Source organism: Zootoca vivipara, chromosome 6, assembly GCF_963506605.1.
Source record: "Zootoca vivipara chromosome 6, rZooViv1.1, whole genome shotgun sequence".
Lineage (NCBI taxonomy): Eukaryota > Metazoa > Chordata > Lepidosauria > Squamata > Lacertidae > Zootoca > Zootoca vivipara.
The window spans coordinates 91847800-91873752 of NC_083281.1; the positions used below are offsets into that span (position 1 = coordinate 91847800).

At 47.1% G+C, this 25953-nt stretch overlaps 2 protein-coding genes across 3 annotated transcripts in view; both read left to right on the forward strand.

The window, feature by feature from the left end:
* Window positions 1-17503, forward strand: part of CDS2 (CDP-diacylglycerol synthase 2) — a 41099-nt gene extending 23596 nt beyond the window's left edge. Inside the window, exons 5-13 of the mRNA XM_035119052.2 lie at window positions 666-805; window positions 1051-1109; window positions 3175-3257; window positions 5255-5342; window positions 8141-8209; window positions 9239-9391; window positions 11169-11288; window positions 11945-12048; window positions 12938-17503. Coding sequence (XP_034974943.1) covers window positions 666-805; window positions 1051-1109; window positions 3175-3257; window positions 5255-5342; window positions 8141-8209; window positions 9239-9391; window positions 11169-11288; window positions 11945-12048; window positions 12938-13067 — 946 coding nt within the window. The 3' untranslated portion in view covers window positions 13068-17503. The remainder of the gene's footprint in view (window positions 1-665; window positions 806-1050; window positions 1110-3174; window positions 3258-5254; window positions 5343-8140; window positions 8210-9238; window positions 9392-11168; window positions 11289-11944; window positions 12049-12937) is intronic.
* A 4690-nt stretch (window positions 17504-22193) lies between these two features.
* ARHGAP25 (Rho GTPase activating protein 25) overlaps window positions 22194-25953 on the forward strand; it is a 32793-nt gene continuing 29033 nt past the window's right edge. The window contains exon 1 of one of the 2 annotated variants that reach the window (XM_035120641.2): window positions 22194-22565. In XM_035120641.2, coding sequence (XP_034976532.1) covers window positions 22505-22565 — 61 coding nt within the window. In that variant the 5' untranslated portion in view covers window positions 22194-22504. The remainder of the gene's footprint in view (window positions 22566-25953) is intronic. The other variant, XM_035120640.2, reaches the window with a different exon arrangement.

Consider the following 25953-nt stretch of genomic DNA (forward strand, 5'->3'; position numbering starts at 1 on the left):
CATTCTCTGAGTGTCTCATTCCAACGGCTGGTGAGAATTCCATGTCTAGCTGGGCTCTCAGCTGCCTTTACCTCAAGTCTGGAGGTTGGCTGAGCCATGTGGTTCTTGACCTGTGTCTCCCCCTAAAAAAGCTCAACAACTCAGCTCAATCCTCCCCCCCCCAAAAAAATGCTCCACAGCTATGGGCAATGACAATGGGTAGATCACTGCCAGTTTTATTATACAGTGGTACCTCGACTTACGAATGCTTCAACTTCCAAAGGTTTCGACTTACGAAGTCCGCAAACCCGGAAGTATTTTCGGCGCGCGTGCGTTCTGCGCATGCGCAGAAGCGGGGGGCACGGTATGCGCAAATCGCACTTTGCGCATGCGCAAAATGGACGCTTCGACTTACGAAGGATTCGACATCCAAAGAGCGCCGCGGAACGGATCGCCTTCGTAAGTCGAGGTACCACTGTACTTGGAGTAGATCGCAGTCGCTAGAGAGTTGGACGTGCCTGACCTAGACAACTTTCTGGTGTTTTCCAGCACCAGGATTCGATCTGTAGCTTGATCAGCTCATTCAACCGGGTGAAGAAGAATTTCCAAATTTGGTTGAAGTATTTCTCATGAAAGGAGCCTTAGGAACCTCTATGAAAAAGACAACGTACTGTATATTCTTTTAGGTACTTCCTGCTCTGTGTGAACTACTTCTTTTATGGGGAAACCGTGACGGATTATTTCTTCACTTTGGTCCAGAGGGAGGAGCCCTTGAGGATCCTTAGCAAATATCACCGCTTCATTTCCTTTGCCCTCTACTTAACAGGTAAGTGGGACTCTGCTCTCCCATTCAGGACAATGGCACTTGAAGGGGCTTCTTCAAGGATTCCTGGAGCCAGGCGGCAATATGGAGACACGGCGTCCTTTTCTCATTGGGCGCCATGTTTTGATAGAAGCAGAGTCTAGTCCAGTCGCCCACTTGGTCTGAAGCCAGCCCTGTGATTGGCCAGGATGTACTGAAGGGGGGGGGGACATCAGGTTCTCATTTAATTATTTTATCTGTTTCTGCAGGCTTCTGCATGTTTGTTCTGAGCCTCGTCAAAAAGCATTATCGACTCCAATTCTACATGGTAAGAGAGATTTTCTCTTTTCAGAGTTAATAGCTTGTGAAGGGGGAGAGAGAGAGAGAGATAAGGAACAGACTGTTCTTATCTTGCCTTTGACTGGCCTTCCCCATCCAGATGCCCTCCAGATGTTTTGACTACAACTCCCATCAGCCCCTACCAACGTGGCCATTGGAGGGTACCAGCTTGAAGAAGGCTTTTTTCTTTTTTTGGTATTCCTTAAAACACTTTACGTATTTTCTTTGGTGTGTGAACAACGGATTGAAGAATGGGGAGGCCCACAACTCCTGCCAGTCTTAAAAGTTTATTTTGCAATTGCCTAAATCTTTTTAAACACCTGAAAACATATGTTAATAAACAAACGGATTAAGTATGAATTCATTACACATGAGTTTCCAGGTGAACTCAGGCTTGGAGCTGACCACCCCGGGGCTGGATTACTGCAATGTGTTCTACGTTGGGCTTCCCTTGAGTTTGGTTTGAAAGCTCCAAGGGATGCAGAATGCAGTGGCCAGGCTGCTGATCGCAGCTTCTGGCCAATAACATGCAGGACCCTGGTTGAAGCATCTGCGCTGGCTGCCCATCTACTACTGAACCAGGTTTACACTCCTTGTATTAAGCTACAAAGCCCATAACAACGTAGGCCCAGAGTACCTCAGGAACCCCCTGAACCCTCATATCCCAGCTTGATCACCAAGATCATCGCTGGTCATTCCCCGAGTTGGTGAGGCTCATTTGACAACAGCAAGGAACTGAGCCTTTAGTGTCACAGGCCTAGTCCTGTGGAACCCTCTGCCACTAGAGATACAGCAGGTTCCTCCTGTGCCAACTTTTGAACGCCCGCAGAAAACTTTTCTATTCTGCCAGGCCTTTGTAGGCCATTAAAGAATAAATCATTCTGCAATGGGTTAATTGGTGTCTGTTTTAAACATTTAAATGTTTTTTTATTAAACAGTTTTGTGTTTTTATTGCTGTACAGTGGCACCTCGGTTTAAGAAGAGTCCGGTTTAAGAACAATTTGGTTTACAAAATCCGCAAAACCGGGAATAGTGTCTTGGTTTGAGAACTTTACCTCGGTCTAAGAACGGAATCCAAACAGTGGAAGGGCACCGGCGGCGGGAGGCCTCATTAGGGAAAACACGCTTCAGTTTAAGAACGGTTTTGGTTTAAGAACGGACTTCCGGAACAGATTGAGTTTGTAAACCGAGGTACCACTGTAAACTATTTTGATTTTTTTTTTAATGCCATAGAGGCACAAACATGTTTTTATAAATAGATTAATAATACACAATGTACAAGGTTGTGAAAGGGCAGCAAAGGTTCCCACTTCTGTAAGCTATTACTGTGGCTTTGGCAAGGCCAGCCCTTCAGCACCACCAGCTGCCACAACCCCTGAGCAAAACCAAAGGCTCAGGCCATTGCTGTGAGCAGCTGTGGCAGCTAAAGGGGGGACTCTCCCTGGGCCTCTGCTGGAGAGGAAGGAGCTATGGAGTGCTTTGCCCATGTCTCAAGTTGCGTGGGAGGATTCAGTGGACAGAGCCAATGTTGCTCCGGGGGGTGCCCGCCCCCCCCCCTCGATGTTGCTGGGCTCCAACTCCCATCATCCCTGGGGATGATGCTGGCTGGGGAGGATGGGGGGGGGGAGGTCCAACGAGATCTCTAGACCTCGCCTTTGCCCAGTTCAAAATGAGGCCTCTCTCAACAGCCGAATTGCTGATCAGAACCCCGAGGATGCAGATATATCCGGATCTGGTCTGCATGGGAGAATGAATGGTGGGTGGACCTTTGGTTTTTTTGTTTTGTTTGCAAGAAAGAAAGCATGGACAGTGGGCCTCCTGGGAAGCGATGATCGGTTTTGGAAGGGGCTCCCCCTTGATTCCAGACTAGAGACAAGCTGCCGTGTGTGTGTGTGGTCTTTTTTGCTAATGCTGTGCCTATCGTTGTGGTACGTGGGGTGGCAAATTCCCTGATGTTTTCTCTCTTTCTCTAATCAGCATTTTGGTGTGTGTTCTTGAGAAATGTTGTTTTTTGCCCCCTGCAAACTGGATTGCATGCTGTTCTTTCTTTCCAGTTTGGCTGGACCCATGTGACTTTGCTAATAGTTGTTACCCAGTCCCACCTCATCATTCACAACCTGTTTGAAGGAATGATCTGGTGAGTTGGTGCTGCTTACTGACTTTCTGCTGTGCTGCCTTGAAGGACAAAGAACATAGCATGGGGACAGGCCTCCTGCATGGGGCTTCACTAGTAGGAGCAGGAATCAGTGGGCCGCTGGCTCATGCCCCCTCTGCCCACTGCTCCACCTGCCTTGGGGCAACTGTTTTGGGTTGGCATGGTGAGATCTGGGGGGAGTTTTCCTGGCATTAACCAGGCAAAAAGGAGGAATCCCAGTCTGCTTTTCTGTGCATGCATGTGCTCTTTCTAAATATTGAGGCAGCCACTTAGTGGGCCTTGCACAGGAACTGCTCTCTGCTCAGCAAAAAAAGCAGGTACGCTTCGGGCATTTTCCTGCATGAGGCTTAAAGTTCAGCTCTTGCTTCAATCTGATTTGTAAGGCCAGCATAAGACCAGTTCTGAATTAGTAGCGCACGAGAGGCCCAGAGGCGACTTAAGCTTCTTGTCTGAAAATGCCCTTGCAACCTGAATTGTGTGGTCTCCATTTCTGTCCTCATCCAGGACAGGCTGCCTACTCCGTTCCCTAACAAATTGCAAGCTTGGTGGCCTAAATGAAACCACCAGCAGTTTGAAAAACTGCAAGACCCTCTTGGAGCCCACTGTCTACTCCAACTCAGTCCAGCTAGGAGAGGCCCAAATGACAATGAGTGCCATCACCTAATGTGAGACCTGGTCCATGTGTCCCATCTTTTCCCCAGGTCATCTTCTGGGATAATTCAGCCTGGCAGGAATCCCCACCCCAAATCCATCCATTGGCTAACCTGTCCTAACGGCTATCTCAGAGTGAAACACTCACAGTTGGAGGGAGATCACTCTCATTATGCCAGGTGCCATAAAAATGAATAACCATTCAAACCATGCCAGCATGAAATGATAACACATCAAGGTTCCCACAACCAGTGTCTTTTCAGCTGGCTCTCACTTTTGCATAAATTGTAATTTCATTTGTCCAGAGGATAAGGATGCCATTGGCACTTACCAAGGGAGCCATCTGTAACATGGCTATCAAAATACATTTAGCGTAGCTTGTCAATCAGCATAGGAAATGCAGCCACTGGCAGGATTATCTGTTTGTTGTTGTTGTTTTTGCAGATCAAACCAATATTCACACCCTTTAAGTGAAAACATAGCAACTAAAGGCCAAACTAGGCATGATATTCAGAAATGCCAACCTTTAAAAAATGCATCAACAAGGGGGTTGGGAAGGCAAGCTAATAAATATTGGGATTGCAGCAAACATGGAGGGAGAATTTAAGAATACCCTCCCTGCAGTACCGGTAGTCCTGGAGAAAACTTTTCCTCAAAAACTAGTATTTGCAGGGGTTGGGGAGAATCCCTCTGGACACTAGTGGGAAATTTCCTTTCAGGGCAAATAGAAGCTTTCAGCTGTAGCTTTTAGCATCATGTATAGTTAGTCCCTTGATGATAATGATAACCATCCAAATATTTCTCGGAACCATGATGTGAATTTCATCACAGAATGCAGAGACGTGTTTAGCACAGAAAAGCAAAATCTAGCTTTGGCAGCTAATATCTTTGAAAACAACCGCGAGGAGGGGTGTGAAAATCCATACACTTGAATGATACTTGTGGTTTCTGAAAGCCGAAATATCTGCTTAGCAGGGTGTAAATTCTCATTTAAACTGAGGTTCGAGAGAAGCTCTGGGCCCTTAATTTGCACCAGGAGTTCTTTCTATAAAATGAAATTATGAAAGCACTATTAGGAGTGGGAGTTTTGCTGATTGAAATGGCGCCTGCTGGTTCAAATGAACGCATCCATCCACCCGTCAGGGGACAGGCTTCCAGAGTGCCATTTCTAAATTAGCAGCTAGAACTCCCTGCTGGCAAGAAGATCTCTAGGTCTGAGCCACAGCTGTGGGCTGCTGCCCCTTGCTGTTGTCAAGTGTGCTTCTCTCCAATCCAGGCAGGTCCTTTGAGTGGTTTATCGAGGTCTTTTTCCCTTCCCCGCTATCTAGGTTTATCGTCCCAATTTCCTGCGTCATCTGCAACGACATCATGGCCTACATGTTTGGCTTCTTCTTTGGACGCACTCCGCTGATTAAGGTTGGTTCTGGTCCCGAGATGGATGGACAACTCTTGGGAAAAGCTGTTCTTGGAAAAAGCTGGGTTTGAATGCCCTTCCAGGGAGGCACCTCCTCGGTTGCATCCAGGCTGATAGTGCTGTGTGAGAGGGTGGAGTGTGTTTGGCAGGTGCACTAGAGCACAGGAATGTAGAGAGCTGCGTTATACTGCATCAGACCATTGGTCCATCTAGCTCACTATTGTTTGCACTGGCTGGCAGCAGCTCTCCAGGGGTTTCAGGCAGCAGACTCTCCCATCCCTACCTGGAGATGGAGCCCGGGTCCTTCTGTCTGCAAGGCAGATGTGCCACTGAGCTATGGCCCTTCCTCAATGCTTATACAGCGAGGGGGAGGGAAGTATTTGATTCCCTACTAAATTTCAATTCCCTACTAAATTTCAACTAAATTTCCCTACTAAATTTTAAGCATCAAGAATTGATGCTTTTGAATTATGGTGTTGGAGGAGACTCTTGAGAGTCCCATGGACTGCAAGAAGATCAAACCTATCAATTCTTAAGGAAATCAGCCCTGAGTGCTCCCTGGAAGGGCAGATCGTGAAGCTGAGGCTCCAATACTTTGGCCACCTCATGAGAAGAGAAGACTCCATGGAAAAGACCCTGATGTTGGGAAAGATTGAGGGCACTAGGAGAAGGGGACGACAGAGGACGAGATGGTTGGACAGTGTTCTCGAAGCTACGAACATGAGTTTGACCAAACTGCGGGAGGCAGTGGAAGACAGGAGTGCCTGGCGTGCAATGGTCCATGGGGTCACGAAGAGTCGGACACAACTAAACGACTAAACAACAACAACTAAATTTGCCCATTTGCCCTCTAACAAAAAAATGACCAGTCCATAATTTTAATGGTAGGTTTATTGTAGCTGTGAGAGACAGAATAACAACAGGAAAACCCCCAGAAACCCAGAAGACAAAAGTCAGAGATTGATGTGCATTATAATGAGTGAAATAAGCATTTGATCCCCTATCAACCAGGCAGATGTCAGTCTACCTGGTATCCTCACTGCATGTAACGAGCTGAGATTAGAAGCACCTGCTGTAAGGGAGAGGTCTTACCTGTAATCCCAGCTCGTTACAGTACCTGTACAAAAGACACCTGTCGACAGAAGCAATCCATCCAGCAGATTCCAAAGTAGCCACCATGACCAAGAGCAAAGAGCTGTCCAAGGATGTCAGGGACAAGATTGTAGACCTGCACAAGGCTGGACTGGGCTTCAAGACTATTGCCAAGCTTGGTGAGAAGGTGACAACAGTTGGTGCAATAATTCGCAAATGGAAGAAAAACGAAATAACTCAACCTCCCTCGGTCTGGGGCTCCATGCAAGATCTCATCTCGTGGAGGGAGTTGCAATGATCAGGAGAACGGTGATGAAGCAGCCCAGAACTACACGGGGGGAACTTGTCAATGATCTCAGGGCAGCTGGGACCATAGTCACCATGAAAACAGTTGGTAACACACTACGCCATGAAGGACTGAGATCTTGCAGAGCCCGCAAGGTCCCCTTGCTAAAGACAGCACATGTACAGGCCGGTCTGCAGTTTGCCAATGCACATCTGAATGACCCAGAGGAGAACTGAGTGAAAGTGTTGTGGTCAGATGAGACCAAAATCAAGCTCTTTGGCATCAACTCAACTTGCCGTGTTTGGAGGAGGAGGAATGCTGCCTATGACCCCAAGAACACCATCTCCACTGTCAAATATGGAGGGGGACATATATTATGCTTTCGGGGTGTTTTTCTGCTAAGGGGACAGAACACCTTCACCGCATCGAAGGGACGATGGAAGGGACCATGTATCATCAAATCTTGGGTGAGCACCTCCTTCCCTCAGCCAGGGCATTGAAAATGGGTCGAGGATGGGTATTCCAGCATGACAATGACCCAAAACACATGGCCAAGGCAGCAAACAAGTGGCCAGTGTGGTGTAGTGGTTAAGAGACTCGTAATCTGGGGAACCGGGTTTGTGTCTCTGCTCCTCCACATGCAGCTGCTGGGTGACCTTGGTCTAGTCACACTTCTCTGAAGTCTCTCAGCCTCACTCACCTCACAGAGTGTTTGTTGTGGGGGAGGAAGGAAAAGGAGATTGTTAGCCACTTTGAGACTCCTTCGGGTAGGGATAAAGCGGGATATCAAATCCAAACTCTTCTTCTTCTTCTTCTTCTTCTTCTTCTTCTTCTTCTTCTTCTTCTTCTTCTTCTTCTTCTTCTTCTTCTTCTTCTTCTTCTTCTTCTAGAAGAAGCACATTAAGTTTCTGGAGTGGCCTAGCCAGTCTCCAGACCTTAATCCCATCGAAAATCTGTGGAGGAAGCTGAAGGTTTGAGTGCTTACACATCAGCCTCGAAATCTCACTGACTTGGAGAGATGTTTGCAAACCTGGTGGCCCCCTACAAGAAACGCCTGACCTCTGTAATTGCCAACGAGGGTTTTGCCACCAAGTACTAAGTCATCTTTTGCAAAGGGATCAAATACTTATTTCCCTCATTATAATGCAAATCCACCTCTGACTTTTGTCTTCTGGGTTTCTGGGGTTTTTTCCTGTTGTGATTCTGTCTCTCACAGCTGCAATAAACATACCATTAAAATTATGGACAGGTCATTTTTTCATCAGAGGGCAAACGGGCAAATTTAGCAGGGGATCAAATACTCCCCCCCCCTCACTGTAACTTAGTTTTGGGACTTCTGTCCCGTCCGATGTGTTCATGGAGTCTCTGTTGTTTTCTGCAGCTCTTACCTTTTAACGTTCTTGCCTCTTCCTGTATCTGCAGCTCTCCCCAAAGAAGACCTGGGAAGGCTTTATCGGAGGGTTCTTTGCCACTGTGGTGTTCGGCCTGCTAGTAAGTTGCTTCTTTCCTTTTTGGTTAAGAACAAAAGTTGTGTTGGGCCTTGGAGCAAGAGGCTGTGTTACCCGTAAAGCGACCTGATGGAGATAGATGGTGGAAGTCTGGGACCTGTTGAGGGCGAGGGGCCTGCCCCACAGAGCACCATCAGCCCACCAAGGAAGTTCTCTGAATGGTAGCCTCCTTTTGTGAATTTACAATAATCACCTGAGGTCCTTCTCCGTATGCTCCCACCATGGGAGGTCTGGGGGGCGGCAACAACATGAGAGCGGGCTTTTATAGTGGCAACTCCTCATTTCTGGACTGCTCTCCCCATGGGGGTGCTACTGGCGCCAGGCAAAAAGTTTCCTCTTCGACCTGGCCTTCGCCTTTTAACTATCTATTGCCTATTTGGCTGGGTAGGATGTTTAAATGTAGGTGGTGGTTGTTTTGCTTCAGATATTGTAGGCCACTTGGAGTTGCTGTGGGGGGGGGGGGGAAAGAGAGAGCGACAATTTTGATAATAATTCAGTTCAGGAATCCAGAACTGAAACATCAAGTAGCTATCCAATACAACAATAATATTTGGGCTCAGAGCCTGAAAGAAATGTAGGCAAAGCATGAGAATAATTCACACATTTCTGTCATGTCTGGTTCCCAAGGCTCCTAGCCATCCAACTGGTCCACTTAAAATAAATATCTGAAGGGCTGGTCCATGGAAGACGGAGCAAGCTTGTTTTCTACTGCTCCAGAGGGTAGGTCCTGAACCAGTGGATTCAAGTGACAAGAAAGGAGATTCTAAATAACCTTTAAGAATATTCTGCTGGGAAGAGTGATTTGGCAATGGAACAGACTTCATTGGTTGCTGGTGGACTCACCTTCACTGGAAGTTTTCAAACAGAGGTTTCTCTAGCTCTGATTCCTGCTTGCAGGGGCTTGGACTAGATGGCCCTTGAGAGCACCTTCCAACTCTGCTGTGATTCATATCAGAGTCCCTTGGCAGTGACTCACCTTTTGCCTCTTCCGTTTCCCTCTCTGCCAACCCAGCTGTCGTATGTGATGTCTGGATACAGATGTTTCGTGTGCCCCGTGGAGTTTAACAACGACAGCAACAGCTTCACTGTGGACTGTGAGCCCCCCGAGCTCTTCCAGCTGCACGAATACAACATCCCCTTGGTGCTTCAGTCTGTCATCGGCTGGGTAGGCAATCCGGGTCAGAGCGTTCAGGTTTGGAAAACTTCTGAGAACATAAGAGCTTGCTGGATCAGGCCAAAGGCCCAGCCAGTCCAGCATCTTGTTCTCATGGTGGCCAACCAGATACCTATAAGCCAGGATTTGAGCACAAGGACACTCTCCCCTCCTGTGTTTTCCAGCAACTGGTATTCATAAGCATTGCTGGTTCCAGCATCCTAGCCTAGTAGTCATTGATAGCCCTCTTGTCCATGAATCTGTCTAACTCTCTTTTAAAGCCATCTAGTAGTCAACACTGCCACTTGTGGAAGAGAGTTCCATAGTTGATAACTATGTGCTGGTGCGTGATTTCTTCTTATCTTTAATTCATTTATATCCCACTTTTTTTCTCCAGGGAGCTCAAGGCGGTTCTCCCTCTCCTCATTAAATTCCGCACAACAACCCTCTGAGGTAGGACAGGCTGAGAGGCAGTGACTGGGCCCCCTGAGGTTTATGGACAAGTGGGGATTTGAACCCTGGTCGACAAGGTCCTAGTCCAACCACCTAACCATTGTGCCACACTGTTTTACTAAAGCAGGTGTGTGCGATGATTGACGGTTACCAGCTTATACGTTCAGCAGAATCAAGCACGGCTTTCCTCGGACTGTACCAGGGCAAGCGAGGGATGGTCTGAATCTACCCTACAAATGCGAGCTCTTTCATTGAGAAAATGAGGACGTTTGAGAGAAATGTTCTGCCTCTGCGTTTTGCTACTTGTGGACGTTGTGGGAAGGGGAGGTCTGGGGGGGGGAGGATTTGTGGGGAGCACATATATATATACAGTAGTGCTTCCTCCCCCTACACAATTGCAGTCCAAAAATGGTACGGGCCAGAACCCTCCTGAACTTGTGGACACCCAAGGAAGCTGAATGTTGGGTGATTCAGGACAGATGAAGGAAAATGTTTCTTCACGCATCGTTAAACTAGGGAACCCCCTTCCACAGGAGGCACTGATGCCGGATGTAAGGGGAAGAGAATATAGGGATCCTCCTCCCCTCATCAGGAGCAGCTCCTCCACTAGCAGCAGTGCCAGCGAGGATGGGGAGGAGTCCAGTGAGGAAGGGGAAAGAGAGGTCCAGGGCTCTGGCAACACAGAAGAGCCCCTGTTACACGTGAGGGAGGAAGAGAGCGAGGGGGAAAGGGGGGAGAAGGAAAACATGGAGCGTAGACCCTTTTTTCCCCCGGTTCCGGAATTACGCAGGAGAAGGAGGGGAAGGAGATTTGCCGTCCCGAGACTCTTATGCTGGAAGAAGTCTAGGGGCGGTCCATTGCCGGATTCTGCATCGGACTGAGCAGACATGTTCTACACACCAGTTTCACTGTAAATAGACTGCACGAAATAAAACTGTCTAAAGACAAGAATGCGGAGCGTCGTTACTCTAGAGTAGTCGCAACAACCCCCTGACACCAACCAACTTGGGTAGCTTTCAAAGAGGACTGGGCAAATTCATGGAGGAGAGGGCTCTGCTCATGCTTCTGAAGGCCTGTTGCTGGATATCGCAGGAGGAGGAGAGTGCTGTTGTGCTTGAATCCTGCATCCGGAGTAACTGGTTGATGAGAAGAACAGGATGCTGGACTAGATAGGCCATTGGCCCGATTCAGCAGGCTATCCTTATGTTCTTAAAGTCAGTCGTAAGGCTGCAAGTATAATAGGCAGGGTTTGCAGAGCCGTTTTCCAGTTCGCCTCTGCTGGCGTGGCAGAGCTTCTTGAAATGACAATGACCCCCCCCCCCTCTCCTTTTTCTAGAAAACAGTTCGGATGTACCCCTTCCAGATCCACAGCATTGCACTCTCTACTTTCGCCTCTCTCATCGGTCCCTTCGGAGGGTTTTTTGCCAGCGGATTTAAAAGAGCTTTCAAGATCAAGGTATGGCACAACTGGAAAGAGCATGGTCAAGATGGCAGGTCTATCGAACCCACATCAGTTCTAATAAAACATTTCCTGGAATATATTTGTATTTCTCTGTATCCTGCCTTTTCCCCAGACACAAATTAAAACAACACAGATAAAATACAAAAAAAGCTAAAAACATGTAAAGTATTATTTTTAAAGTAATTAAAACTCTAATGGGATAGTTATTTAGATATTATATTATACCCCACTTTTATTATCTAGACTTTGAAATGTCTTGCAGTGATAAAAATGTACAGTTTACAAAACTTTAAATAGTTTTTACTGTACTGTATATGTCAATTTACAGGTTTTGTTTTTAAAAAAAAATCAAATGTTTATATAAAATATAGAAGCTTTATTTCAAAAACAGAAATCCTTCTCCTTAATGTCTGGGTAAGTAAACAAGAAGTGAAACAATTTAGATTCCATAACTTCCAGTGGGGTGTGAACAGACTGAGTGAGGACTCTTTGTTTGGTAAGGGGCTAATGGGGGTGGAAATTAGTGATGATCTTTTCCTCTTCCCTGTTTCCTCGTGTCAGTGTCAAGAGGGCAGGTGGGTTTGGATCAGGAATCCCCTCCACCTGCCAGGGCATATACAAACTCTACTTTCCCCCTCTCGATTGTGCAGGACTTTGCCAACACCATCCCAGGGCATGGAGGCATCATGGATCGGTTCGACTGCCAGTACTTGATGGCCACCTTTGTGAATGTCTACATTGCAAGCTTTATCAGGTGAGATGATGGTTTGGTTTGCTTGCGGATCGCACCATCAATCCTTGGGTTCTCTTTTTCCTGAAAGTATATGTTTATCGGCTTTTGAAAACGCAGCTGTAAAAAGGCAAAGAGATGTACAGATCATTAAAAGGAGAACAAAACACAGCTCTGACTGAACAGAGTACAGAAGTTGTTTACAACATCATCGATATTAGGAAATTAATGTGGAGTGGTGGGTGAGAGTGAAATCAGAACAGAAGCCATTAGGAAGAGAATTAATTGGTTGGGGAAGGGAGCAGTCAGAAACAGGTCTAGGCTAGGCAAAAGAAATATCCATCAGGAGGAAGGCAAATACCCCTCCAGAGCTATGCATGAGTCATTGGAGGTTTATATAATACGCTATTATTGCTTATGAAAGTTACAAATGACTATATCAAAAGGGTCTTGTTTAGCCAAACCTCAGTTGACTCTGGGACGGCGAATCAAATATTCTGACAGTGCAATTTCCCCACACCACCTCTAATAATCCTTGTGTTCTCAGTTCAGAGTTTAGGAGGGTGGAGAGAATGTGAGGCTGGGATCAAAGGGATCCCTCGCTCAGCATCAAAGGAGAGCCTGACGGTGGCATTGAAAGGAAGACTCGCCTTAGCCATTAATCCTAGTAACAAAACTAAACAAGGCGTGGGTCTACAGCAGGGTTTTCCAATCCTGGGCATCCAGCTGTTTATGGACTACAACTCCCATCATCCCTAGCTAGCAGTACCAGTGGTCAGGGATGATGGGAGTTGTAGTCCAGCTGGCGACCCAAGTATAGGAAACCCTGGTCTTTGGGAAGCCTCCCTTTCCAAACGTTCCCAGCCTGGTGAGGTGAGGTGATTGCCTTATTCTTTTTTTTTTCTCACTCCAGGGGTCCTAATCCGAGCAAGCTGATCCAGCAGCTGCTAACTCTGCGACCGGATCAGCAGGTGAACATCTTCAACACGCTAAAGGCCCACCTGGTGGACAAGGGCATGTTGGCTGGCTCTGAGGACGCATAGGCGCCTGTGCTGTCAGGATGGAACTGAGCACGGGCAAGCCCCCCCTCACCCCCCAGAGGAAACCCTCTCCCAGCTTGCCTGATTTAGGACAGTAACCAAGCCTCATGTCTCACACTTCCTTTTCCGTATAAAAGGTTTGCATTTGTGCATTTTTTTTAAAAAGAAATGTATCTATATCTCTGTGGCGGTGGTTTTGAGCAAACAGAGGGCAGCTTTTAGCTGGGAAGGAACCGTGGCGCGGAAGGAGACGCTCAGCTGATGGTTTCGGAAGGTGGTTTTACCCCTCAGATCTGCCCGGTGGTTTTTCTTATTCCCAGATGTGTATAGAAAGTCGTGCAAGGCTCGTTCTACTCTCAGAGCAGCGGCGTTTTTGTAGCGGGGAGAGGGAAGAGACAGGAAAGAGTGCCAAATAGCGTGGGTTAAAAAAAGAAAGAAGGCAGGCATGTTGAATCAAAATTACCTGGATTATGCACCCCTGTTCCACCATCCTGGCTTCCTTATCCATGAGATGGATCCGGTGCTGCGTATTGCATTTGGCAAATGCCCAGGTTCCTAAGTGCAGTGAAGTGAGCAGCTTTCCCCAATCTGCGTCCCTGTTCACCACACAGACATCCGGCAATGTGGTGGTGCAGAGACCCATCCTTAGTGCCAAGTGTATAATGTTGAGTGGGTTTTCATAGGGGTGGGTTGGAGATCTCGCCCTCCCCCCGGCCAGCCAAGAAAACTGGGATCCAGGGGCACTTTGCTCACAGAAGCAGCTCGAGAGCCAAGAAGACTCAAGGACAGCTATGCTGAATGTCCCTAAATGGCGCTTCTGCAAGGGGGTGGGGGCAAGGCCTGCCATCCTGCCCTGGAAACAGCTGCCCTTGTCTCGCTTCCATGCAGGGGAAATCCCTGCCAGCAGGAGAAGCCGCTTCCTCTTGTAACCCAGTTTCCTGCGCAGAAATGGATGCATGTTGCTGCCTGTCCTTGTGACGTTGCCCTATTTCTTGCGTTGCTGGCAGAAAAGGATGCAAAGTTCACCTGCTACTGTGCGGTTCTTGATAAGCAGAGAAGATCAGAGCATTTATCTTCATGTTCCCGAAGCAGAGCAAACCATTTGCCACAGAAAAATTTGGAAGACCATGAAGGCAAATGCATTTTTTTGTTTGTTTAGGTTTTATTTCACAAATCCTACTGAACTTTTTTGGGGGGTGTTTTTTTTTCCCTTTTTCTTTTTTTAAGCCTTCCTTCATTTTGGAGGAAGAGCACCTGAATAGATGGATATGGAAGCAGGACATTTGGCCTCCTGGGAACTTAAAGGGGTTGTAAAGGAGCGGAGGCTGGCCTGGGTGCCCAGCCATTGCAGTGCCCAGCTCATGCAGCTGTTTGAGTCCCTGCTGTTGTGAGGCTCCTGTTTATCTTCTGTCCCCTCAAACACTCCCACTGGAGTCCCCGTTCCCAAGGCAGTGGTCCCACTTTCAGTTGCAGAAGGGGACTCATATGACTGAAAGCTCGTGCTTACAAAGGCATTATCAGGACTCAGAAAGCGAGAGGGTGAGAATAAAGATTCTGTTAGCTTTCCATATGAACGCACGTGGGTGTGTTTTGGGGTTTATTTGTTTTGGGGTTTTTTTGGAAGGAGGAAATTTCAACCACGTTGAGCCCCCCCACCACAGCCTGAAGTGGTCCAGCCTTGATTCAGATTGATGTATGCTTTGAGATCTGGGCCTGAGTCACTGAGCAGCTGCTAGCTTAGGTACGATGCCTGATCTCTTTACGTGATTCCACTTCAGGGTCCCCTTCGCCACCTGTGCTGTCACTTCCTCTCTGACAGAAGAGAGTGCGTGAGGAGCCCTTTGCGCTAGGCTGATTAGCTTTTTTTTTTTAAAAAAAAAAAAGGTGTATTTTTTGAAAGCTGCTCATTTATACTGTTTTGCTGCCTCTTCTGGTATATTCCCTGATCCCATCTGCCCCAAACGCTCTTGGATTCAGAGTCCAGGCATCTGAAACCACATAGTGGGAGAAGCTTATTGAGTTGAGGGGGGTTGCAGGGAAAGATTTTTTGCCCCCCTCTTCCCGTTCCTCTGCTGTCAAGACACACACACCCCTCCCCAAAGGAAACAGTATTTTTTCCTGACCTAACAATCGCCTTTTAACCGCAGCTGACCCCTAAATTGAACATGCCTGCCATTTTGATGGGAAGTTTTGGGTTTTGATACCTAAAAAAGGGTGTGTGTGTGTGTGTGTGTTTGAACTTACTCAGTGTTTTGACCTTGGGGGAAGCAGGACAGAAGCAGAATGGGTATGTGGGGCAACGAGTGGCCATGCAACGGTAATTAATTAATAAAGAAAATTGGGGGAGGGGGCTCAAGGGGGGGTCCCTGTTTCATTGAAATGTCACTGACATGCCCTGATTCCAGCTAAATTCAGTTGTTTGGTTGGTGGCCACAATTCCTTGCATCCTGCCTACCAAAGGGAACTGGAAATGAACAGTTTATCCTAGACTCCACACACACACACACACACACACACACACACACACACACACACACACACCTGCAGCAGCCAACAACACTTCTAATATATAAGGCCCGTTGTGTGCACTCTGGATAGTTGCGCACTGTTCTGGGATTGCTTCTCATGTCAGTGCATTTCAGGTACTGGGTGGGTTCAGTGTCCCAGCAGTCCACACATTCTTGCAAGATTCAGTCTTGGGTATAAGTCAAACAAAGTGTTGGTGTTTCTGTTGCAAAGGCACCACAGTTGCACCCCTGAGAACTGGCACTCATTTAAAGTTACCCAGAATAGGAAGGATTCACATCCTGGTTTTAGTCATTAGATGACAACATTATGGACAACTTTAAGTTCGATACCTTTTTTTTTTAATTTAATGGCTTATTAGTTTTCTCTTTGGGGGAGTTTAAAGACGGCCGTGACCCATCCATATTAGAAAAGGGCTGCTCAGGGATACAGAGCATCAACACAGAAACAGCCGGTTCCTCCAAGGGGCTGAGGTGTAAGTGAGAGAGAGTCTCTCCTGCCCAAAGGGAAGCCTGTGGGTCTTAGTTCAGTTGCACACAGGTAGCAAAGGTATGGGGAGCAGCAGGTAACAAAAGGCAGTTTGGTATGCAGTGGAGTTGCGGTAGGGGTAGTTAGCGGTGCGGGTGTATTTGCTGGTGAAAACCCCGAGTTGGCCTGGAGTTGAGCAGGATTAGTTTGGGGTGCTGTAGCTGTTACTAAGAGGAGTGTGTGCTCCATATGCTAGGCCTAGTCCGGCCAAAGTGTGTCCTTTTCCATGGTTGGCTGGCCTGATTGCCTGGCACACAGCGCGCACGCACCAGTAAGCCAGGTGGAGCTGGAGGTGTGTTGCGCGTCACACCTGAGCCAGGTGACCTTGGCCCACCTCCCCACAATCCCAGTGGTAGCTGGGCCAGCATCAAGGGAGTCCTTGCACACCTCTCACGGGATGGGGAAGGTGGATCCAGAGGGGTTGTGTGAGGAAGCTGGATATCACAGGGGTTGGAGCTGGGTCCAAGTCCGGATTCTGCATTCTTTGGGGCTAAAGAGAGACACTGACACAAAGCAGTGTCTCTGGAGTGGAAGACAGGCACTCACTTGCGAGGCGGTTGTGATGATTTGAGTGGAGATTTGGAAGGCTGGCTATGTGGAGTTGGGGACAGAAGAACTGGGGAACACGGGTCAACTCACCCCCCCCCCCATTTAAAAGACCCTTTGCTTAACGGGTACTGGTTGCTTAGCAGAAGTATGAGATTTAACGTTTCAGGAGCTCTAAGGCTGACGTCCTCCTAACTCCCCTCTGTTATTTCAAAGAGGGGGTCCCAGGGCATATCTTTTGGGATGTTCTGCCACATGTATCTGAGGGGGACTCCTTGCCCCGCTTGCTAGCATGGGCTCCCAGAAGGAAGTGCTTCTACATTCCTTAACTGCCTCTAGACTTGCCAAGTATCAAATCAGACTCTTAGCCATCCCTTTCCAACCTTTCTCAGCCCCCCCCCCAATTCTTTCTGGTAACAGCTCTGTATGTTTGGAGGGGTAGCTTAGGTTGACAGAAAAGTCCCGCATTCACAATATCTAAAGCTGGCAATACAACCTTTGTGCTCATCGGCATGTCTGTATCAATGAGAACTTGTGAGCCCCTTTAATGTCCCTGTGACATCTTCCTCCACTCACAGACCCCACTCCCACCCCTGTTTTCCTTCTTCTGATGGGGATGTGCTTATCCCCTCCACAAATCCTCTGCTTTATTTCTCTGTGCTTTTGTCTTTTACAGGAGGAATGTTGGTGGTTGGTTTCTTTGGGGTTTTTTTTGCAGACACTTGTAGGCTTGCCTCTTTTTGGTTCATTTGACTGTCAGAATGTGAAATATTATATAAAGGTATTTTATCCTATTTATATACGGTAATATTGTTAAATAAAAATGTATCTAAACTGTTTGTGTGTGTGTGCGTGCAGTTTTTTAGGCCAAGCAGAAGGGTTTGTTTTATTCTATTTTTTGTTTTAAATTTTTATTTGCATTTTCAAAAACAGGAACAGAGAGCATATTTAACCCCCTCCCCTTCCCTCCCCTTCTCCCTGTCCCACTTACAACTTTAAGGGGGATGCTACCCCCCGCTGTCCCCCAGTAGCTCCATTTGAGCGACTTTCCATGCTCGCTACAGGAATTGGAAGTCCCATATTGATCTTATTAATGGTGCATTCATTCTCTCCCCCCCCCCCATTCAATATGTTTCAAAGCTTGAAATGCTGATCATTAAAAAAAAAAGGACCCAAGAGGAATTAAGCTTCTCTTAATGATAAATAGAATGAATCCTAAATCTTGAGCCAGCTCCTCTGGTTACCCCCAAGAAAAATTATCACACCCAAAACATAATTCTTGGTCTTGTTGTGCATTATAAAAATTGCCTCAGACACAAATGCAACTACCAGGAAATACAGCTGCAATTACACTGCTTCCACAATATACCCTGAAGCTAAGAAAACCAGACTCGTCAGATTGCTCATTACCTGATCAATAAGCATTGCACAAGTCCAGTAAACCACAAGTTGTAATGCAGATAAGGTGTCGTCTTCAAATAACACCTTTTATGAAGCGTTTTCAAATACGAAGTTTTCCAGATGTAAACCTAGTCCAATCTGGGGTTGAACTAGATGACCCTCGGGACCCCAACTCTACGATTCTATGATTCCATAAGTGCTTCTTTCTTAGAATTACTGAATTGGAGATCCCAGTTTTGGGATCCAACACTGCTTCCTCTGTGATCTGTGCTTTTAATGGTAGTGCTCTGCCTTCCTCCTGGAGCACATCCTGCTTAAGGTGCCTTGGACCATTATCATAGCGGTGGGCTAGGAAGGGCTGGTGGGGAAGATGGTGTGTCGCACAAACTGAGCTCTCTCCCCCCCCCTCACTTCACACCTCCCCAGAAGTTTTAAAACACACTACAGTACAATCACACCTTATATGGGGGCTCGGTTCCAAAGGTTCGGCCTAAACATAAAAATCGCATATACCCAAATCCTTGGAGCCGCCCCACAGCTAGTGGGTGGGCAGGAGAGAGAGAGGGAGGGGGTGTCAATCCTCAAGCTCTCCCAGAACCTGCACGCCAAGCGGGCCTTGCTCAGCAAGCAAGGTGAAGAGCTTAAAAAATTTGCGCCGGCTAACCAAAGCAGACCTGTCGCAAAAAGAGCTTTTTGAGCTCTCCACCTTCCTTGGATTTTAGTTGTTCACCATCTCAACCAGGCCTGCCTTCTGCTGCGTATGGCTGAAATCACACAAGTTAAATGCCTGTTAAGATGCGATTGTACTGTACTGTGTCCAGGGCAGCTGTCTATCAGCTCCATCTGGTACGCAGGCTGAGACCCTACCTGCCTGCGGACTGTCTCGCCAGAGTGGTGCATGCTCTAGTTATCTCTCGCTTGGACTACTGCAATGTGCTCTATGTGGGGCTACCTTTGAAGGTGACTCGGAAACTACAACTAATCCAGAATGCGGCAGCTAGACTAGTGACTGGGAGCGGCCGCCAAGACCACATAACACCGGTCTTGAAAGATCTACATTGGCTCCCAGTACATTTTCGAGCACAGTTCAAAGTGTTGTTGCTGACCTTTAAAGCCCTAAATGGCCTCGGTCCAGTATACCTGAAGGAGTGTCTCTACCACCATCATTCTACCCGGACACTGAGGTCCAGCACCGAGGGCCTTCTGGCGGTTCCCTCATTGCGAGAAGCCAAGTTGCAGGGAACCAGGCAGAGGGCCTTCTCGGTAGTGGCGCCCACCCTGTGGAACACCCTCCCATCAGATGTCAAAGAGAAAAACAACTACCAGACTTTTAGAAGACATCTGAAGGCAGCCCTGTTTAGGGAGGCTTTTAATGTTTAATAGATCACTGTGTTTTATTTTTCTGTTGGAAGCCGCCCGGAGCGGCTGGGGAAACCCAGCCAGATGGGCAGGGTATAAATAAATTATTATTCTTATTCTTATTCTTATTCTTATTCTTATTCTTATTCTTATTCTTATTCTTATTATTATTATTATTATTATTATTATTATTATTACAACAGCAGGAAGTTGTGCTGGTCGGGGACGCTGGTGGGGAGTCCAAAATGTCTGGGGAGGCTGGCCTCATGGATCACTGTCTGTGCCAAATTTGTAGCAGTGTGTGTGTGTGTGTGTGTGTGTGTGTGTGTGTGTAGGTTTTACATAACTTTACACATTTTAACTTTAACCATTTCAAACATTAAAATAAAAAGTTCATTCAAACCTTCAGACCTCCTTCCTTCCCTCCATGGGTTCTGTGTTTAAAATAAAGTATTCTGCATCTTTTACCCTTATCCAGCTATTATATATCCACGGTTACCATAGTTAATTCCACTTTACAAGTGTGATTACATCCCTGCCAGAGTTTAACTGTTTACAGTGGTCTTTTAAATATATGGAAAATTTACAACAGTCTTTTAGGAATCCTTGATCTTCCTGTTTTCTGACCTTCGCCGTCAGTTTCGCCATCTCTGCATACTCCATCAGTTTAGTCTGCCATTCTTCTTTTGTTGGTACTTCTCCATCCTTGCATCTGTGGGCTAGAAGCATTCTCGCTGCCGTCATTGCATACATAAAAAGTATTTTATCTTCTCTTGGTAGCTCTTCACCTGTTATACCTACGGTAGTAAAAGGCAGGCTTCTGATTTTTTTTTTAACAAATGTTTTTTTAAAACATTTTCTTTGGTTCATTAAATATCATTTCCCAGACAGCCTTTACCAATGTACATGTCCACCACATATGCATAGCTGCCAAGTTTTCCCTTTTCTCGCGAGGAAGCCTATTCAGCATAAGGGAAAATCCCTTTAAAAAAGGGATAACTTGGCAGCTATGCATATGGTAAAGAGTACCCTCCTTCCCTTTACATTTCCAACACAAATTTGAACTAGTTTCAAACATTTTCGCAATTTCAGTTTGTGTTAGGTAAAGGAGCCCCTGACCATCAGGTCCAGTCGTGTCCGACTCTGGGGTTGTGGCGCTCATCTCACTCTATAGGCCAAGGGAGCCAGCATTTGTCCGCAGACAGCTTCCAGGTCATGTGGCCAGCATGACAAAGCTGCTTCTGGCGAACCAGAGCAGCACACGGAAACGCCGTTTACCTTCCCGCCTTCCCTATTTATCTACAGTACTTACACTTTGATGGGCTTTCGAACTGCTCACCCCGTTGCAGGGATTCGAACCGCCGACCTTCTGATCAGCAAGCCCTAGACTCTGTGGTTTAACCCACAGCGACAATACATGATTTTCATATCATTTCCCTTCAATGAGCAGCACGTTTTAAACTTTTATGTCCTCTTTCCATAACTTTTCCCAAGAAGAAAGTTGTATAGTATAACCAAAATCTCTAGCCCAGTGCATCATCACTGCCTTAATTTCTTCATCCTTTGTATATCCTTCCAAAAGCAATTTGTACGTTTTTGATAATACAAATTTGTAGCATTGTTCGCAGTCTGGTCTAAAGGCGACGCATCCTGTTAAGAGAGGAAGGGGTTGCCACGCTCGCGGCATGTTGCCAGACATTTCCCACAGTCATGAGCTGAGTTGCACATGAAAAACCTTTAATACTTTCTGGTTGTCCTCTCTCCCCACCCCCAGGGCCAGATTTAGGTTTGATGAGGCCCTAAGGTAAAGGGGTAATGGGGCCCTTTATATGTCCAACTGTCCTTTGTCAACAACAAATTGCCACTATTTTTTGTGTTGAATATATGCTATAGTATATAGTAATTTATGGACCTAACAGGTATCTAAAGCCATTTGTACATGCAGAATGTAGGCACCCTATATATAGAAATGAGCAAACCAATGATATTTTAGGGAGCAGGCTAGCCATTACTTACATCATAGGAGCCTAAAGGTAAAGGTAAAGGACCCCTGACAGTTAAGTCCAGTTCTGAGCGACTCTGGGGTTGCGGCGGTCATCTAGCTTTACAAGCCAAGGGAGCCGGTGTTTGTCCGCAGACAGTTTTCTGGGTCATGTGGCCAGCATGACTAAGCTGCTTCTGGCAAAACCAGAGCAGTGCACGGAAACGCCGTTTACCTTCCCGCCAGACTGGTACCTATTTATCTACTTGCGCTTTGACGTGTTTTCAAACTGCTAGGTTGGCAGGAGCTGGGACTGAACAATGGGAGCTCACCCCGTCGAGGGGATTCGAACCGCTGACCTTCCGATTGGCAAGCCCTAGGCTCAGTGGTTTAGACCACAGCGCCACCCGCGTCCCCTCATAGGAGCCTACACAACACAAAACACTGTTGCTGTATGTAGGTTATATTTTATTTGTTTTTTATCTTATATTTTGGAAATGTACATCCAGTTGTTGTTTTCCTTTAAATTTTTTTAGGGGGCCCCAAGAGAGTGGGGCCCTAAGCTATAGCTTGTTTAGCTTATATGTAAATCCGGCACTGCCCACTCCCCAGTGCATGAGTAATGTACAAGCGGCAGCCCCCACTTCCTCAAATGCGCTAACATAGTAGCACCCATACAGCTCCATGAACCAAGCCTGCAAACTGTTTCAGGGTGTGTACATGTGCCGGTCTTAAAACATGTTTGCACATTAGCAGGGAGCTAAATGCAGCTAGAGCTCAGGTGCTCTCCAAAGCCCTTGGAGGAATGGGGGTGGGTGTGTGCAGGTTGGAAACAAACTGATATTTGCATTGCACCTAGAAATTGAAGAGACTGAACTGGAAAATAAAAATAGAGAAGTCCTCCTTTGGGTTTCTCACAGAAGATCACAGGAAGTTGTTGGCAAACCAACGTCAACCGAGACTTTTCTTCTTCTTTCATGTAAGCCCAGAAGGAAATTAAATATATATATATATATAGCATGCGCACACAATCTGTGGAAGGGATTCAGACCCGCAGTTCAGACACATCTGCGCAGACCTTCCCGCCACTGGAACCGGGATGTCTCTCAAGCTGCCACGGAATTGGGATTTCAACCTGAAGATGGACATGTCTAAAATAGGTACGGCTGTTTTTTTCTTGACTACATTTCTAGCCTGCAGCATAGATGGCCCTCCCTCATTTTGTCCTCTCAACGACCCTGCGAGGGAGGCTAGGCTGAGGCAGAATGACTGGCCCAAGGTCACCCAATGAGCTTCCTGGCTGAATGGCGATTTGTACCCAGATTTCTCTGGCCCTTGTCCAACGCTCTTACTGCTCTTGTTTCCCTAATCTCTTGCGTGTATCGAGGGCTGCTTGGGTTTCATGAGAACTCGGGAGTGAAGCTCCCCCTTTTAGCCAAAGGCAGACTTCCTCTGCTGTCACAAACCTCTGCACAACATTTCCCCCAGGCCGTTTTACAGAGGCCACGTCTACAAAAAGATGTCCAGATTAGCTTGCCTCCTTATCTCAGACATGTTGCCTTTCTTCTCTACGCATCTTATGATCTGATGCAGTGTCCACATTTCAGCTTTTAATTCTTTTTTTATATATAAAAAGGAGGAAGTTGGATTGTTCACCCTTTTAATTCTGCAAATGAGCAGGCAGTGATCACTCGAGGACATGAAGTTTCTATGCTCTGAAGTTCTGTCCTCCTCTTCTACAAGAAAGAAGATTCCACCTAAACATTAGGAAGAGCTTCCTGACAGTAAGAGCTGTTCGACAGTGGAATTTGCTGCCAAGAAGTGTGGTGGATTCTCCTCCTTTGGAGGTCTTTAAGCAGAGGCTTGACAGCCATATGTCAAGAATGCTTTGATGGTGTTTCCTGCTTGGCAGGGGGTTGGACTGGATGGCCCTTGTGGTCTCTTCCAACTCTAGGATTCTTTGAGCTCTTTGCCCACCCCCAATCCTTGCCACTCCATGCTCAACTACATCATGTCATTATTCCTCAGTTGCCCCTGTCTTTCTGGCCACCTCACAGCTTCTGAACAGAGGGAGCAAATGTTTGTCCCCAGGGCCTCTGTGAATAGACGGACCCAAGGCAGAAGGATTAACCACAGCAGTTCTGCAAGAGAAAAATATTTGCATGTCTATTGGTATCACTTGAATAAGCCCCTGGGGGAAGGGATAAGATCTTGCAGCAGAAAGGTCCTAAAGGGCATACTTTTCTCTCCTGCTCCTCCCTGGTCTCTCTGTCACAGGCGGGGCTCTAGGTCCTCATAATCGGGGTGTGAAAGCAGCAGCCCCACATCTGTCCTCAGCACCTGACACTCTCAAATCCGCTGCTGCTGTGAGTTGAAAAGCAGGACCTGCTGCATCGGCCTGTAGCCATGGCGGCAGGGGTGGGGCAGATTTGGGGACACCACCCCTGTCCAGAACAAGGCTGGTCTACCTGTGTCCTGTGCTCTTTCCAAGGTGGAAGAAGGTGCACCAGAGCCAACTCCTAGGGGCCAAGGGAGCTTTGGTCCCCCAATAAAATATTTGAGGGGCTGCCCCCCCAAGTTGATGGGCATTGCCATTCAAATGGTGTGTGTGCACCATGTCATGTGATTGACTATGTGGGGTGGGGCTTACCTGCCCCCCCAATGTTTTATTCAAGCTGTCACCACTGAGTGTGTGTCTTTCCTTTGCTACCTGCTTTGCACAAACTGTCTTCTTTTGGGGGTGGGCACAGGTAAGGTAAAGGTAAAGGTGCCCCTGACCATCAGGTCCAGTCGTGTCCGACTCTGGGGTTGCGGCACTCATCTCGCTCTATAGGCCGAGGGAGACGGCGTTTGTCCGCAGACAGCTTCCGGGTCATGTGGCCAGCATGACAAAGCTGCTTCTGGCGAACCAGAGCAGCACACGGAAACGCCGTTTACCTTCCCGCCGGAGCGGTCCCTATTTATCTACTTGCACTTTGATGTGCTTTCGAACTGCTAGGTGGGCAGGAGCTGGGACCGAGCAACGGGAGCTCACCCCGTTGCAGGGATTCGAACCGCCGACCTTCTGATCAGCAAGCCCTAGACTCTGTGGTTTAACCCACAGCGCCACCTGGGTCCCTGGAGGTGGGCACACTGTGGAACAAAACATTCTTCTGCGTTAGTGCTGTCAAACCTTCAGTTAATATGGATTTTCTGCCATTCTGTATAAGCTTCTAAATGTGACCAAACACTTGGTTACTTGAAGTGTGTCCCCCAAAGCACAGGAGATGCACAAGGGGTGCTGATATTGCAGCAGGGTGTGCAAAACGAGTAAGTCACTCTCCTCCTTCGAATGCTGCAATCAATAAACCCACGTAAGCTGGGCTAACTCCAGGGCCACTTTATTCTGAGTAATGGCACCAACCATCGGGCCGTTTAGCACATTCTCTCTGCTTCTCTTGACGTGGAGAAGGTCATCTCAAAATAAACTGAGAAAAGCTTTCACAAAATAACGGATGTTTCCAGCCAGGAGCACAACAAGCACTAAGGTTTTTTTTTTTTTTTTTTTGCTGAGCGCCTTGAAAACATGAAGCATTGCTTCTTCCTGCTTGTGTTTTGAGAGCCTGCAACAGGAACCACCCGGAAATGGCCTGCAGCCGACATTTCGTGTCTGAGCAGTTTTTTTTTCAGTGTGCAGAAAATGCCATCAAGGCATGTGCATGTTACATGCAGTTTCCTTTCAAATTGAAATATGAGGTGCACATTTTGCAGCTCTCTATGAACTTGCTCTTCTATCTGTAAGTTCTCCGGCTTGTATCTAAGCATCTGCTCCAAGCCTATTTGCATTCATTCCGCCATTGTTTTCACTGTCAGTTCTTTCGGAATCAGCGGTGGGGTTGGGGGGGCATCAAAGCAGTCCAGAAGGCAGGACACAGGTTGAGATTTCCTGCTGCACAAAGAACCACAGTTCTTGAGCAACTTGTTTGGAGAGACGGAATTTGTGCAAAACAGGGGTGCTATCCTTAGACCAGCTAAGCAGCTGCTAGAGTTTGAGGAGCACTGTTTTATACAGTTTAGTTTTTGTTATATCCTATAAATTTTGGATACTTTGCGTTTATTTTATATTTTGAAAGCTCTGATATATATATATATATATATATATATATATATATATATATATATATATATATATCACACATACTTGGAATGGTGGAAAATTCAAGAGAGAGAAAAGAAAATCCTTCCATAGCTCAACTATAGAACTTGCTCCCATAGGTAAAGGGACCCCTGACCATTAGGTCCAGTTGTGACTGACTCTGGGGTTGCAGCGCTCATCTCACTTTACTGGCCGAGGGAGCCGGCGTACAGCTTCCAGGTCATGTGGCCAGCATGACAAAGTCACTTCTGGCGAACCAGAGCAGCGCATGGAAACACCGTTTACCTTCCCGCCGGAGCGGTACCTATTTATCTACTTGCACTTTGACGTGCTTCCGAACTGCTAAGGTTGGCAGGAGCTGGGACCGAGCAATGGGAGCTCACCCCATCGTGGGGATTCAAACTGCCGACCTT